The sequence below is a fragment of the Haemaphysalis longicornis genome, unplaced genomic scaffold (assembly GCF_048455015.1).
Source record: "Haemaphysalis longicornis isolate Haplotype H1 unplaced genomic scaffold, Haemaphysalis longicornis Haplotype H1 scaffold_7, whole genome shotgun sequence".
Taxonomy (NCBI): Eukaryota; Metazoa; Arthropoda; class Arachnida; order Ixodida; family Ixodidae; genus Haemaphysalis; species Haemaphysalis longicornis.
Window position 1 is genome coordinate 135,664,036 of NW_027526422.1, and position 15,479 is coordinate 135,679,514.

The 15,479-nt window shown below is 48.4% G+C and overlaps 1 protein-coding gene across 1 annotated transcript; it reads left to right on the forward strand.

Moving 5' to 3' along the window:
* Positions 1–663: 663 nt before the first annotated feature.
* On the forward strand, positions 664–14,066 carry LOC144146553 (uncharacterized). The gene is made up of 6 exons (XM_077678496.1): positions 664–693; positions 1,232–2,318; positions 4,590–4,668; positions 11,805–11,901; positions 12,440–13,526; positions 13,932–14,066. Coding segments are annotated over exons 1-6 (2,355 nt in total). The 5' UTR covers positions 664–690; the 3' UTR covers positions 13,934–14,066.
* The last annotated feature ends 1,413 nt before the right edge of the window (positions 14,067–15,479 follow it).

Below are 15,479 nucleotides of genomic sequence, written 5' to 3' on the forward strand. Positions count from 1 at the left end.
TGGTTTGTCAGTCTGCTTTAATTGTCCACCTCTGGCACATGGCTGACGAGACACAGTTTGGTTTTTAAAAACCCAGAACTCCAAGCACGTACAATCATGTCCAACATCCGGTTCAAGGGAACGTGATGGCTTTGTGATAGTTCTTTCCCCGAGCCGTATAATTTGCATAAAACGTGCCGAGACATCTAAAAAAAGTTACCCCAGGCTTCTATCCTACTTTGCATATGCACAGCTGTTCTAAAATAGCCTCTGTGCTTGCGAGAACAATGACAAGGTGCAATAAAAACCAGTTGCCTGCTTCCGCAATCGTGGAAATTTTCGCATACTTCCATGTGTAAACAGTAACTTATACTAGAATGGAAGAATGGCCTGGGAAAATAATAAAGTTCTTTCATATACATATGTTCATAGCAATTCCAAGATGTCGGTGCATCGTCACAACGTCCTTGGTCACTCGCAGCACTGCACGCAACGTCCCGCGATGCCTACTTGCCATTCAGCTCCATACGCGGTGCACTGATAATGCGATTCGTTCCGTAATTTACACGCACTCACGTCTTTCACTTTCTTTTTTTGCTTCTTCTGCATGCGCTCAGACAATGCTACGTGCCACTACGAGTGCTTTGGTATAAAAGCGGACAAGAACTGCGGAGAAATCAGCAGTCGGACGATCCGCAGCTAAAGGAAACCATGGTAAGTTTGCCTGCTGTAGGATTTCCAAAAGGACCAGTCAATAGCGAAGAGCTAAAAGCTGTGTTATAACCACCGGCTATATCTATAGAAACGATTATCCCATGACTTTAAAGCCGAATCCTATATGGTTCCGTGAATAGCTTTTCATCAGTTTAGGTAACAACTGGACGTCTTACTTTCGCGAACAGCCAGAATAAGGGACCGACAACTCTGACAAATGAAACCTTGAGCCCTACAGAACTGCCTCTGCCGACGGAAGCATACGCTTTCTGTAAAGAAGGGTGTCCGTGTACCGGTTCCCCCAATTTTGCCAGATGCATATTGTAGCGTTAGAGTATTAGCAATGCTTCAACCTACCAAACCCTATCTCGGCCTTGCAAAAGTGCTAAGCCACTTACCGGTAGGATATATCCAGAAATGAGAGCAGGGATTTTCAGTAAACTGCAACTAAAAAGTTACGCAACTGGTTGTTGATATCTTAATAACTGAAGTTTAATTTTGAAAGATACAACTCCAACTCCGACTAATTACTGTGCAGATTCGTGCCTGCGTTGTCCTCGCTCTGGCCACCAGTGCCTTTGCTGGTTACACCGGTTTCGCCGGCTACGGTGGCCACGGCCTTGTCGGCCACGGCCTTGCCGGCTACAGCCTTGGCGGCTACGGAGTCGGGGGCTACGGCCTCGGCTATGGTGGCTACGGCCTGTCCTCCTACGGCCTTGCCCACGGTGTCGGCTACTCTGGTCTCGGCCTGGGCTACAGCTACGCCCCAGCTGCCAGCTATGCCGTCGCTGCCCCAGCTGTTGCCAAGACCGTGTCCACCTACCACGCTGCTCCAGCCGTGGCCACCGTTGCCCACGCTGCCCCAGTCGCCACTTATGCCGCTGCCCCAGTCGCCACCTATGCTGCTGCTCCAGCTGTGACCCGCGTCGCCACCTACCAAACCGCTCCAGCCGTCAGCGTTGTCCGCTCTGCTGCCCCAGTCGCCACTTACGCCGCTGCCCCAGCTGTGACCCGCGTCGCCACCTACCAAGCCGCTCCAGCCGTGAGCGTTGTCCGCTCTGCCGCTCCAGCCGTGACCACTGTCGCCCACGCCGCCCCAGTCGCTAGCTACGGTGTCGGCTACGGCCTTGGTAGCTACGGCGGTTACGGCAGCTATGGCCTGTCCAACTACGGTCTTGCCCATGGCGTCGGTTACTCTGGTCTCGGCCTCGGCTACAGCTACGCCCCATCTGCCAGCTACGCCGTCGCTGCCCCAGCTGTTACCAAGACCGTGTCCACCTACCACGCTGCTCCAGCCGTGGCCACCGTCGCTCACGCTGCCCCAGTCGCCACCTACGCTGCTGCCCCAGCTATCGCCACCACCGCCGTCCATCACGCTCCAGCTGTTGCCACCGTCGCCCACGCTGCCCCAGTTGTTGCTTCCTACGGCGTCGCCCACGCTGCCCCAGTCGTCGCCTCCTACGGCGTCGCCCACGCCGCCCCAGTCTACGGCTACGGTGTCAGCGGTCTCGGCTACGGTGTCGGCCACTACGGTTTCGGCCACGGCCTCGGCTCCTACGGCCTGAACTACGGCTACGGCCTTGGCTCTCCCTTCGACTACACCACCCTCCTCCGCAAGAAGAAGTGTGAGTACTTTACTAGGATTTTGTTGAGCTCGTCGGAATTACTTGTATGCTTAGAAATTTACCTGCATAGAGGCTCTTTTTAGGAGCATCATATTTCTTCTTTCTAACATCATTAGGAATAACTACAATATTCTAAACCAGGAAAGCTCCCGCCGCAGTTATTTCGCAATTTAAAGTTCAGTGCTTTAGACGACGTCACCTTCTCGGAAATATCGGATGTGAATGGTGAATATTTCCGATGACAACATATAGTTTCTGGCCTTAAGCGTGATGTCAGCGTTCACACTATTATCCTCCAAACCTATACGCTACCAAACGCCGGTTATTTTGGTAGATGTAAAATAACCATAATACATCTTTATACACCCTGTACTAATCTTTATTTATCATGTTTTCCTTTTTCAGAAACACTTCCTTTAGGAGTACCTACACCTATTTGCGGGATGTAGTCAGAAGCTTAGGAGCATCATGCTTCTTCAGACTGCCATCACTAAGACTTGATAAATGTGGTTTAATAAAGTACGAGAATTTCAATCCCAATGTTGTCTCCTGTGCAGTATTTCATTTGCAAGAGTGGTCTTGTTTTCTTGTAAAAACGGCTTTCATTTTATGGAATAGGAAACTTTAGCCATGGCTGGGCGGGGTCATTCCGGTTTTTTTCGCTATCAGAAATATTACTGTTCACACGAAACGTTTTTTAGAACCAAAAAATATATCGAATTTTTTTTCGGTTTAGTGGGCCCGTGGAGCCTCAACCCTTATATGTAAGTGTTGCAGAGTTCAATACTTCGTAACTCCGATTATACCGCAATCACTGCTCTTTTCTGCCTCTGTGGTGTGGATTGGGAATAGAATGCTCACAACGCTTGGGGAAATGCTGGGGAAATGAAAGTAGGCTCCTGTGTCACGGAAAGGATTGGGAATAGAATGAGCTGCGTCTTTAGACTAGCTGCTTTGATCTTAAGCTTCGACGAGTAGAAAAGCCGGCACTTGAACCAGTGTGACTGCAACCCACGCGGCTATCGCGCTATTTCTTTTTCGGTGGGTACGGCGAACTGGTGAATGAAAGTGTTGACTCACAGTGAATCCGCAAAACAAGAAGCTGCAGACACGTAAAATGTTTCTTCTACCCAAGGTGCGCTTATGCAACTACTCCACGCAGCCACCGTTGTATTAGGGAGCCTCGGAATCACCAAAACCTAGAGCAACAAGCGCGGCTACTGTTTACCGCCATTGAGATTCCAACCTCGGCTGCCGTGCATCTCAACCTACTCGGTAGCTTGAATCAGCAATTTTGAAATGCCAGTTTCAGCCTTAGATAAAGCAAAACGTAATGTCCAAAAATAGAATACAGAGTTTCAACGGATTGGTACTGATTCTTACACGGTCGCGCTCTCTAATTCCAGTACGGCCACATTATTAACAGCAGAGCTGCTTAGGCATACACCCTCCATCCGGCTTAGTGAGAAAACCTCGAGCGCACGTGAGCGGGTGCCTCGCGGCCACCGCCCGGCGTCCCCGGTGGCGCATTTTCAAACCCTCCGCTACCCAGCCCCCCATGTGACACGTGTCTTCGCGCTATGCAAACCGTTAGTTAAACATGAGCATAAACAGCGCCCCGCAACTAAAGCGACCTAAAACATACCAAATAGCCGTTAGTATTAAAAAACAACCGTAAAATTGAGTTTAGACAGAATTTGGATATGAAACTTACAAGCCCAAGCTCGAACACAAACCTTCAGTGTCAGAACCAAGCACTGTACCTCGGGGCCACACCGCGCCAAGGGCGGGTTCTTTCTAGCAAGCATCCAATAGAAAAGCGCTCGCACTGACACCACACATTTCACGCTGGGCTCTGAACAGCAAATCTTTTGGAAACATGCTTCCCTGCGGGAGGCGCCGGGCGCTGCGTTCACGCAATGGCTTTAGAAAAAAAGAAAATACCGTGCACACGTGAGCGCGCGCATCGAGACGGCCACCCGGCGTCGTCCAGGCTCGCGCTTTGGCTTACGCAGCAATAGGAGCTCCACCCTTAATCGTCTTCATCCCACGGGTCCGCCACGCCCAAGACGATGACGACAGATCTCTCAAGTCATCCATTCAGAATACACACGTGGAGACAGCCACTGGAGTGGAGCTCTACTGAGGCGACGCCACGCTACAAGAGGATTTTCCCTACGGAGCTGTGCCATCGGAAGACGGTGACGAAAGGGATGACTGAAAATTCTGGGTTACCACTACCAACACACTTTAATGGTGTTTGTTTCACAGCGCCGTCCAAAACGGCTTCGAGTGGTGGCGGTCCGGCTCCTCCCTGCCTGGTGGGATCCACTGTCAGTGTCAGGAGAAGGTAGGTCGACCACCAGCTTTGCTGTTTCTCAAGAATTGCACCACTAATGCACGCGGCGTGAATTTTCTTCGCAAAATAGATACAACTGTGGCGGGGTGGCATTTTCACCTCTTCACGCTTCAACATGGCAGTTTAGAACTTCCCATTTAATACTCTTTTACACGAATTAATATCTTCCCCGACACAGCTGGAGAACTTGAAATCACCCACGTCTGAAAACATGCAGATCGCCACCTCTACGAAGAAGGCTTGGTGCCGTTCCAAGCCCTAAAGCTATTGGACAATCTTCCTCAAGATGCTGAAATCACTACTAGTAGTGGACGGACTATAGCTGGTAATGGCCTTTGAGGGAATGAAGCAGCGCACACTGCAGCCCGAGATATTCCTTTCGAGGCGTTCCAATGAGCACGGTCGAACCCGGGTACCTCCACACCTGCCATTTCTCCGTTAGAACTCATATACAACACCATTCGCCCACTGCGAGCATTCCAGTAGGCGATACCATCCCCATCACCCTCCTCTAAACACCTAGGAGGCATAAATGTGGCCAGTCTCAAAACTGGCAACTACTAATACAAGCACGCCATCCTCACCCATATACATCCACCCTCTACGACCCCTTAGCCTGTACTGTGACCTCCCCCTAGCAACCTCCCAGGGATTCTTATCTTGCCCAGACAATTCCCACCCTCCACCAATCCCCACCCTTAAGCAATGGGTATCACACTGACTCGCAACTAGCAGTTGTTTAATAAGACACAAGACGCCAGAAACGCGACAGCGGGCGACGATGCAATCAACGCTTTTGGGTACTATGGTTTGTGGCGTCACAAACGTGATTGATGAGAGCTCATTGGAGCCGCATCTACAATTGTTTTCCTGAAAAAACAGTTGCGAAATGGTTTACCACGAGAAATATATTTTTTTATTTTTTTTATTTGAAACATTTCAAGAGGTGAAAGTACATTTACACATAAGGTGGAGGGCAAAAGGCTACAGCCTGACGAGGCCCTTCTTCCCGAAGTAGCTTGCACCGAAGACGGGAGCAGCACACATCACACCATCAAATGAAAGAAAAAAAAATAGTTACAATATTTTCTTATATCATGCAGAAAAGGAACAACATAGCTAGCACAGTTTTCGAAGCCCAAAAAACAAAGAAAATGCCATCGTAAGAGAAAAAAAATATACACTCACGCATACCATCCACTACCAATTTTACCGTATTAATTTACAAATCAGCAGAAAAGACTGAAAAAAGCGTGACATGCACACGTCTAATAGAGCCTAACAGCTCAATTAAAAGTGAAAAAACGACAAGAAAGCCAAGTTTAACACAGAAAGTTACTGAACTTAAACATAAAAGACACGGGTTATTAAAGTGAGAAACGCAAACGTAACACTCTTTCCGGGAAAATTATAGTCTGCTAACGCATTGAAAACTGGGCATATCATTGTAACAATACCTGAAGCAAATGTTTTTTAAAGTTTTATGGATTTGAACTCTTTAATAAGCACTTCAATTTTTCGTTATTATTTAGAAAGTTTATTACCTGATATTGCTTCAACTGAATGCCATAATTCGTTCTAATTCTCGGCTTTCTATAATGTTTTTTTCTTAGGGGGTACGCTATCTGAGGTGAAGATTCTAGATTCGAAAATAGGTAGGGGTGTTCATAAAATATGCGGTGGATATCCTGCGCGCGTCTTAAATTAACTAAATCGTGGATTTAGTGAGATACTGTTCCTTTTCTTTTTCCTGCTATTTTTTCATCTTTCGACGTTCTCCTTTCCTGCCGGTGAAGACGGCATTTAAAGTCACTAGCTCTGCTTGGAAGGTCTAAACTTCTCGTTTTCTGGCAGCAGATCTGATCACCGATGATCAGACGCCACAGATACCAGTGCAGACGCGCGGCTATACGCCGACAGATAGGCTTAGCATCGAACCGACCCCGCACTCACATGTGGAAGCGCACGGTAGTTCACTGCGCAGGGGGAATTCACTAAGTTTGTGCGTTTCTCCGGCTGCTTTTCAGAAAAAGTGCAAAACGTACTGCCTCGTCGACGCAGCGAATTCGTTACATCAATGCTAACCGTCTCACACCTTCGTACATAGAGGGCGCAAACACATAGGTTTCAACGGGGCTGGTGATGCGGCCTTGAAAAACTTGGTTAAGTCCAGGCATTTACTGCATAGAGCTTCGTAACGCCCAAGTTTATTGTATAATGCTTTTTTTTCTTGAGAATTACTACGTAAGCTTGAGATTTGCAGATCATTTACCAGAAATTTGGCTTTGCCGCGAGGAGGAATTTGGTCGATGCAACTTTTTGGTACGCAGCTGATCGACGCAGGCAGTTTTGTTTGGCACCTAGCCTGTGACAGCTCCATTGCCTTAAAAAGTACATAAATCATCGCAGCTTATATCAGGCGCTGAAACAGTGTGTTCGTAACGTACCCACTGGTTATGGCTCCGTCTCTGTCGTCTACTTGCGGCAAAGCCTATCGGTTTAGAGTGAACGAAATTACAATAATCAAGCTCCTCATGCTCTAATTATATGGCAGATGAACGCAATTTATTACAAGGGCTGAGGGGATGGCCCGGAATGCTGGAATCTGCAAATATTCGCCGCGCATCGTTGGCGCGCCACGTAACAACACGCTGCCAGGTTCGACATTGGGCAAAAAGTTAAAGCCGTTCCACTAAATGTGAAATCTGTCAGAAGTTCAGAGCAGGAATTTCACCATAATGGGCTGAGGCGTCGTTATCCGCTCACCGCTACCACCCCATTAAATTCAAATTTTCCCGCTTCGCAGTGCTGGCATGCCCCCTGCCTGAAACTGTGCCACATGAAGTTCTGTTCTTTTGTGCTTCCTTTAATTTCGTATGCTGGAGCTATTTTGCGCCATTCGAACGCGCCTTTTTTTCTTGCGCGGCTGGAGCCTTTCTGTGTCGTTTAGAATGCGCCATTTTTTCCTTACAGGGCTTAATCCTTTCTGCGGCATTTCCAACAGGCCATTCTCTTCTTGCGCGTGGACCTTAACTGCGCCATTTTGAACGCGCCATTTTTTTCTTGCGCAGACGCTTTTTCGCTTGCTATCGTAAAAACCAACCCAAGAAGCGTTCCTAACTAAGCCAACGCGGGCGCTGCCGGTTAATTACGCGTATTTTGCATGAAATGTACCTATAGTTTTCGTTGCGCTAAACAGCGTGGAGATGTAGTATAACCGCCACCGGTTCGCGAGTTTCGAACAATTATGACTATATAAACCGCTTGCCTTTCGAAGCCTCTTGGGTACGCCGCGACGACAGCGCTACAACAGAAAGTCCTGTTGCTCTACTTGGGTCCAGCAAGCGAGCTACGACGGCGAGCGCCTAAAGTGCTCTGCACTTAAAATAAAACGCTTCGTCGGAAATTGACAGCGTTGACGTGCGTTGCCTAGCTAGAGACAACTGTGCGCACTCAGCTATCTCGACAGAAGAAGCTGAACTGGAAGGGGCCGAGCAAATTGTTTTCACATATCACTCCCATGGAGGTATGTTTTGTAGCCCCATGTACGTAAAGACATATTTAAGAATACTCCTGGCATGGCGGAATGTATGTCCAAGAGTGTCATCGTAAACGGCGTGTTAGTAAGGATAAGTACAGCTGTGACAAGGGCAAGCGAGGTATACGGTCACGGAATAAAAAACTGCGTTGATAAAGTTTCTCTCACTCTATGTAATATTTTGTTGTAAAGTCGGCTTTGCTTCGAAATGTATTTTATTCTTGTCATGTTTCCGAGAAGGTTGCACACTGCAACTAGTAGGCAATGCTTAAAGAGTTCATCTGGACCGGTTTAATATACAAATCGAACCCCAAAAAAGGTTGCCCATACCAATCGCGGATCATTCGTATACCTTCCGGCGGTATTCCTATTGACGTTGAGTTGGTGTCGAGTTTAAATATGTCTGCTTACTTTAGTGAGGTCCTCCGTTATATAATGGACAATGACTATTTTCATGATGAACGTTAACCTCATAAAAGGCCCAGTCGGTAAGGCATAGGTGGGCATCGAAGCCAAAGCCGGCGAAAACTATCTTCAAATGCTGCATCCCTTTAAAGGGACACTGAAGTGAATTTGTCAAGCTCCCGTTTTTGCTTGCACTGCGTAGACTGGCTCAAATTGGCACACTTTTCATCGTTTATCCGGTTGACAAATCGGTAATTATTTTACAAAGCGCGAAAGAAGAAAATCTACAATGCGCGGTTTGCGGCGGCCGCACCAACTAAAGCTGTGACGTTAGGAGGAGCGGGCACCGTGATTGGACGATGCCCAAGGTGAGCAACCAAACAAGTTTCGGTTTCGGTTCTATAAAACACAAGCGGTGGCGTTGTTGGATGGGCATTCTCATTAATTCAGTAATCATCGTACCGCGCTTCTACCATGTTGTCAGCTGTAAAAATGCATAAAGATAAGCCTCCCAGGACGGCTTGGAATCGTAGCATTCCCTAGCCGAGACCTACGCAGTACATGAACGCCCTTCGCGTACCCGCAGACGCCCAAATGTCATGCGCTTTTCCCCCATATTTCGAGCTTGCTCCCTCATGCCTGCATCGTAAAAAGCGTGTTTGCACCAGGCCAAGGGTCTGTTCATTCTGGCCTGTGCACACTGCCTGCAAGCAGTCGGTGCTTATGGTAACAGCACGCCAACGAGAACTCGCTAGCGCGCCAGCGCCAGCCTGCGCGCGTTCTGTGAACTAGTTCGTGGAGCCATTAACGTTGCGGCCCAAAAAAAGGTGAACTCAATGTCGAAAACATCGGTGGAAAACGAAAAAGTTGACTTACAAAAAAAAGGACGTACCCGTGGGGATTCGAACTTGTGACTTGCAAAACACTAACTGTGACATACCTAGCACCCGAAGCCACCCGGCCACGGGCCGGGCTCTGCTGGCCTTGGTAATATAGGGTATATATTGTACAACCAGTTTACACTTTTATTTAGTCCTGGCATTTCAAGCAGCTTAGGTGACTATTTGTTGTATTGCGCTCGTGCAGTAATCGTTGCCCGAGTTTCCACAATAGCTCACGTCTAGCAATTGCATTTCGTAGACGGAAATGCGTTCGCAGATGCGTAGTCGTGCTGCTGACCGCTGTGCTTGTTCGCCCAGCGCAAAAAAGTGCTTCCCGCACCCTAGTTTTACGCTGTACGGTAAAAATATCAGTTGATTTTATTTCCTTAGTACCTATATTGACTTCGCTGACTCTTCTCCCGCCTTCAAGAGGCCTTATATTTTCCTACTGGCGTACCAGTCAGCGAAGCGTCGCATGGGCGCTTGTGCAGCGCTTGTGTGAAGCGACCTTGACTTGGAGCTAGATACAGTGTGCAAATTAACCAAGTAAAGAAAGGCGGATTCTTCCATTCACAAACGTGTCCTGGCTTCGTTTCAACTGAGCGAACGAATTGCGACGACCCGTCCGCAGCCGGCGGACGAAACGCTGGGCCGACTGACTCTGTCTGAAGGCCGGGGATCCGTGCAGTAGCGCAGCCAATTGCGAGCTCGGCTCCTCTCGACGTCACACGAAAACGCCGCTTAAAATGGGCGAGCGTAAAGAGAGGAGGACAGCATTTTCGAATTATTTTTCTACTAAATAAAATCGCGTAAACGCGCTCAGGGTGGTCGAAACATGACGTGGGGACTCCGGACTACAATTTGCGCAAGAAATCCCGCAATGTTTACATATCGCTTCCGTGTCCCTTTAAGTGAAAGGGGCATATTAAGCGAACACATCCCGATGTTGGTATTTTCCTAGCAAAATCAGCACGAAAAACGCAATTGTCGGTTTTATTGCGAATGGTAATGTTTTTAATGAGCGCAAAAAGGAAAATCCTTGTGGACGAAGCTCAAATAGGGGACGTGTACTGTGAAAGTGACGGTAACAAAGGAGGGGGTGAGCTCGTTACCGAAGTTACAAAGAAGAGGCAGACATAAGAAAGACAGATGGACAGACAGACAGACAGAGAGACAGATAGACACCCAGACAAATGGATGGATGGATTATGAACGAATGCAAGGACGGAGCACTTTTTGAAATTTTCGGTCAAAACATTGCTTTCAAGGCAGACTTTTTTCGCTATTGCAAAAAAAGAAGGCATATATTTTTTAAAAGAACATCGCGAGGATTACTTACACATTGATCCCCAACATTTTTACTTCACAATGTCAGCAAGCTCTGAAATGTGTTTGCCAGTTTAGTGGTTTGGAGAGTTGTGCATATACAAACTTGTTTAGGAATTATTTTAGCTTCTGGTCGGGTGGCCGAATCGTGGGACAGGTAGCCACACATATCTGAAACACGGACCTATATTTCTAAATTGAGCTACCCTAAGAAAGACCATCGTGTTTATTAAAACAAAACATCAGTATCGTCAACGGTTCAAAATATAAGTTGTGTGCACTACATTGAGAAGCTGCTAGAGCACCAAATATCTTCTTCCCGATTGTCCTCATTCGAACGCATACGTACGGCGCCCTTCTGCAGCAGGTTGAGGCACGACTGGTTTGGCAGTCTGCTTTAATTGTCCACCTTTGGCACATGGCTGACGAGACACCTTTTGGTCTTTTAAAACCCCAGAACTCTAAGCACATACAATCATGTCCAACATCCGGCTCAAAGGGAAGTGATAGCTTTGTGATAGTTATTTCCCCGAGCCGTGTAATTTGCATAAAAAGTGCCGAGATATCTAAAAAAAGTTACCCCACGCTACTCTCCTACTTTGCATTAGCACAGCTGTTCTGAAATAGCCTCTGTGCTTAAGAGAACAATGACAAGGTGCAATAAAAACCAGTTGCCTGCTTCCGACGATTTGGAAATTTTCGCGTATTTCCATGCGTAAACAGTAACTTATACTAGAACGGAAGAATAGCCCTGGAAAATAATAAAGTTCTTTCATATACATATGTTCATAGCAATTCCAAGATGTCGGTGCATCGTCACAACGTCCTTGGTCACTCGCAGCACTGCACGCAACGTCGCGCGATACCTACTTGCCATTCAGCCCCATACGCGGTGCACTGATAATGCAATTCGTTCCATAATTTACACGCATTCACGTATTTCATTTTCTTGTTTTTCTTCTTCTGCATGCGTTCAGACTACGCTACGTGCCACTACGAGTGCTTTGGTATAAAAGCGGACAAGAACTGCGGAGAAATCAGCAGTCGGACGATCCGCAGCTAAAGGAAACCATGGTAAGTTTGCCTGCTGTAGGATTTCCAAAACGACTAGTCAATAGCGAAGAGCTAGAAGCTGTGTTATAACTACCGGCTATATCTATAGAAACGATTATACCATGACTTTAAAGCCGAATCCTATATGGTTGCGTGAATAGCTTTTCATCAGTTTAGGTAATAACTGGACGTCTTACTTTCGCGAACAGCCAGAATAAGGGACCGACAACTCTGACAAATGAAACCTTGTGCCCTACAGAACTGCCTCTGCAGACGGAAGCATACGCTTTCTGTAAAGAAGGGTGTCCGTGTACCGGTTCCCCCAATTTTGCCAGATGCATATTGTAGCGTTAGAGTATTAGCAATGCTTCAACCTACCAAACCCTATCTCGGCCTTGCAAAAGTGCTAAGCCACTTACCGGTAGGATATATCCAGAAATGAGAGCAGGGATTTTCAGTAAACTGCAACTAAAAAGTTACGCAACTGGTTGTTGATATCTTAATAACTGAAGTTTAATTTTGAAAGATACAACTCCAACTCCGACTAATTACTGTGCAGATTCGTGCCTGCGTTGTCCTCGCTCTGGCCACCAGTGCCTTTGCTGGTTACACCGGTTTCGCCGGCTACGGTGGCCACGGCCTTGTCGGCCACGGCCTTGCCGGCTACAGCCTTGGCGGCTACGGAGTCGGGGGCTACGGCCTCGGCTATGGTGGCTACGGCCTGTCCTCCTACGGCCTTGCCCACGGTGTCGGCTACTCTGGTCTCGGCCTGGGCTACAGCTACGCCCCAGCTGCCAGCTATGCCGTCGCTGCCCCAGCTGTTGCCAAGACCGTGTCCACCTACCACGCTGCTCCAGCCGTGGCCACCGTTGCCCACGCTGCCCCAGTCGCCACTTACGCCGCTGCCCCAGTCGCCACCTATGCTGCTGCTCCAGCTGTGACCCGCGTCGCCACCTACCAAACCGCTCCAGCCGTCAGCGTTGTCCGCTCTGCTGCCCCAGTCGCCACTTACGCCGCTGCCCCAGCTGTGACCCGCGTCGCCACCTACCAAGCCGCTCCAGCCGTGAGCGTTGTCCGCTCTGCCGCTCCAGCCGTGACCACTGTCGCCCACGCCGCCCCAGTCGCTAGCTACGGTGTCGGCTACGGCCTTGGTAGCTACGGCGGTTACGGCAGCTATGGCCTGTCCAACTACGGTCTTGCCCATGGCGTCGGTTACTCTGGTCTCGGCCTCGGCTACAGCTACGCCCCATCTGCCAGCTACGCCGTCGCTGCCCCAGCTGTTACCAAGACCGTGTCCACCTACCACGCTGCTCCAGCCGTGGCCACCGTCGCTCACGCTGCCCCAGTCGCCACCTACGCTGCTGCCCCAGCTATCGCCACCACCGCCGTCCATCACGCTCCAGCTGTTGCCACCGTCGCCCACGCTGCCCCAGTTGTTGCTTCCTACGGCGTCGCCCACGCTGCCCCAGTCGTCGCCTCCTACGGCGTCGCCCACGCCGCCCCAGTCTACGGCTACGGTGTCAGCGGTCTCGGCTACGGTGTCGGCCACTACGGTTTCGGCCATGGCCTCGGCTCCTACGGCCTGAACTACGGCTACGGCCTTGGCTCTCCCTTCGACTACACCACCCTCCTCCGCAAGAAGAAGTGTGAGTACTTTACTAGGATTTTTTTGAGCTCGTCGGAATTACTTGTATGCTTAGAGGTTTTATCAGCATAGAGGCTCTTTTTAGGAGCATCATATTTCTTCTTTCTGACATCATTAGGATAACTACAATATTCTGAACCAGGAAAGCTCCCACAGCAGTTATTTTGCAATTTAAAGTTCAGTGCATTAGACGACCTCACCTTGTCGGAAATATCGGATGTGAATGGTGAATATTTCTGATGACAACATATAGTTTCCGGCCTTAAGCGTGATGTCAGCGTTCACACTATTATCCTCCAAACCTATACGCTACCAAATGCCGGTTATTTTGGTAGATGTAAAAGAACCATAATACATCTTTATACACCCTGTACTAATGATTATTTATCATGTTTTCCTTTTCCAGAAACACTTCCATTAGGAGTCCCTGCACCTATTTGCGGGATGTAGTCAGAAGCATAGGAGCATCATGCTTCTTCAAACTGCCATCACTAAGACTTGATAAATGTGGTTTAATAAACTACGAGAATTTCAATCCCAATGTTGTCTCCTGTGCAGTATTTCATTTGCGAGAGTGGTCTTGTTTTCTTGTACAAATAGCTTTCATTTTATGGAATAGGAAACTTTAGCCATGGCTGGGCGGGGTCATTCCGGTTTTTTGCGCTATCGGAAATATTACTGTACACACGAAACGTTTTTTAGAACCAAAAATATATCGAATTTTTTTTTCGGTTTAGCGGGCCCGTGGAGCCTCAACCCTTATATGTCAGTGTTGCAGAGTTCAATACTTCGTAAGTCGAATGATACCACAATCACTGCTCTTTTCTGCCTCTGTGGTGTGGATTGGGAATAGAATGCTCGCAATGCTTGGGGGAATGCTGGGGAAATGAAAGTAGGCTCCTGTGTCACGCAAAGGATTGGGAATAGAATAAGCTGCGTTTTTAGACTAGCTGCTTTGATCTTGAGCTTCGACGAGCAGAAAAGCCGGCACTTGAACCAGTATGACCGCAACCCACGCGGCTATCGCGCTATTTCTTTTTCGGTGGGTATGGCGAACTGGTGAATGAAAGTGTTGACTCACAGTGAATCCGCAAAACGAGAAGCTGTAGACACGTAAAATGTTTCTTCTACCCAAGGTGCGCTTATGCTACTTCTCCACGCAGTCAGCGTTGTATTCGGGAACCTCGGAACCACCAAAACCTAGAGCAACAAGCGCGGCCACTGTTTTCCCGCCGTTGAGATTCCAACCTCGGCTGACGTGCATCTCAACCTAGTCGGTAGCTTGAATCAGCAATTTTGAAATGCCAGTTTCAGCCTTAGATAAAGCAAAACGTAATGTGCACAAATAGAATACAGAGTTTCAACGGATTGGTACTGATTATTACACGGTCGCGCTCTCTAATTCCAGTACGGCCACATTATTAACAGCACAGCTGCTTAGGCCGACACACATCCATCCGGCTTAGTGAGAAAACCTCGAGCGCACTTGAGCGGGTGCCTCGCGGCCACCGCCCGGCGTCCCCGGTGGCGCATTTCCAAACCCTCCGCTACCCAGCCCCCCATGTGACACGTGTCTTCGCTCTATGAAAATCGTTAGTTAAACATGAGCATAAACTGCACCCCGCAACAAAAGCGACCTAAAACATGCCAAATAGCACTTACTATTAAAAAGAAACGTAAAATTGAGTTTAGAAAGAATTTGGATATGATACGTACACCCCCCAAGCTCGCACACAAACCTTAAGTGTCAGAACCAAGCACTGTACCTCGGGGCCACACAGCGCCAAGGGCGGGTTCTTTCTAGCAAGCATCCAATAGAAAAGCGCTCGCACTGACACCACACATTTCACGCTGGGGTCCGAACAGCAAATCTTTTGGAAACATGCTTCCCTGCGGGAGGCGCCGGGCGCTGCGTTCGCGCAATGGCTTTAGAAAAAAAGAAAATACCGTGCTC

What these genes read in the sequence shown, in the direction of transcription:
- LOC144146553 (XM_077678496.1), top strand. An exon ending in CCTCCTCCGCAAGAAGAAGT is followed by an intron (nt 2,319 to 4,589) that starts GTGAGTACTTTA and finishes TTTGTTTCACAG; the next exon opens with CGCCGTCCAAAACGGCTTCG. An exon ending in CGCAGCTAAAGGAAACCATG is followed by an intron (nt 11,902 to 12,439) that starts GTAAGTTTGCCT and finishes ATTACTGTGCAG; the next exon opens with ATTCGTGCCTGCGTTGTCCT.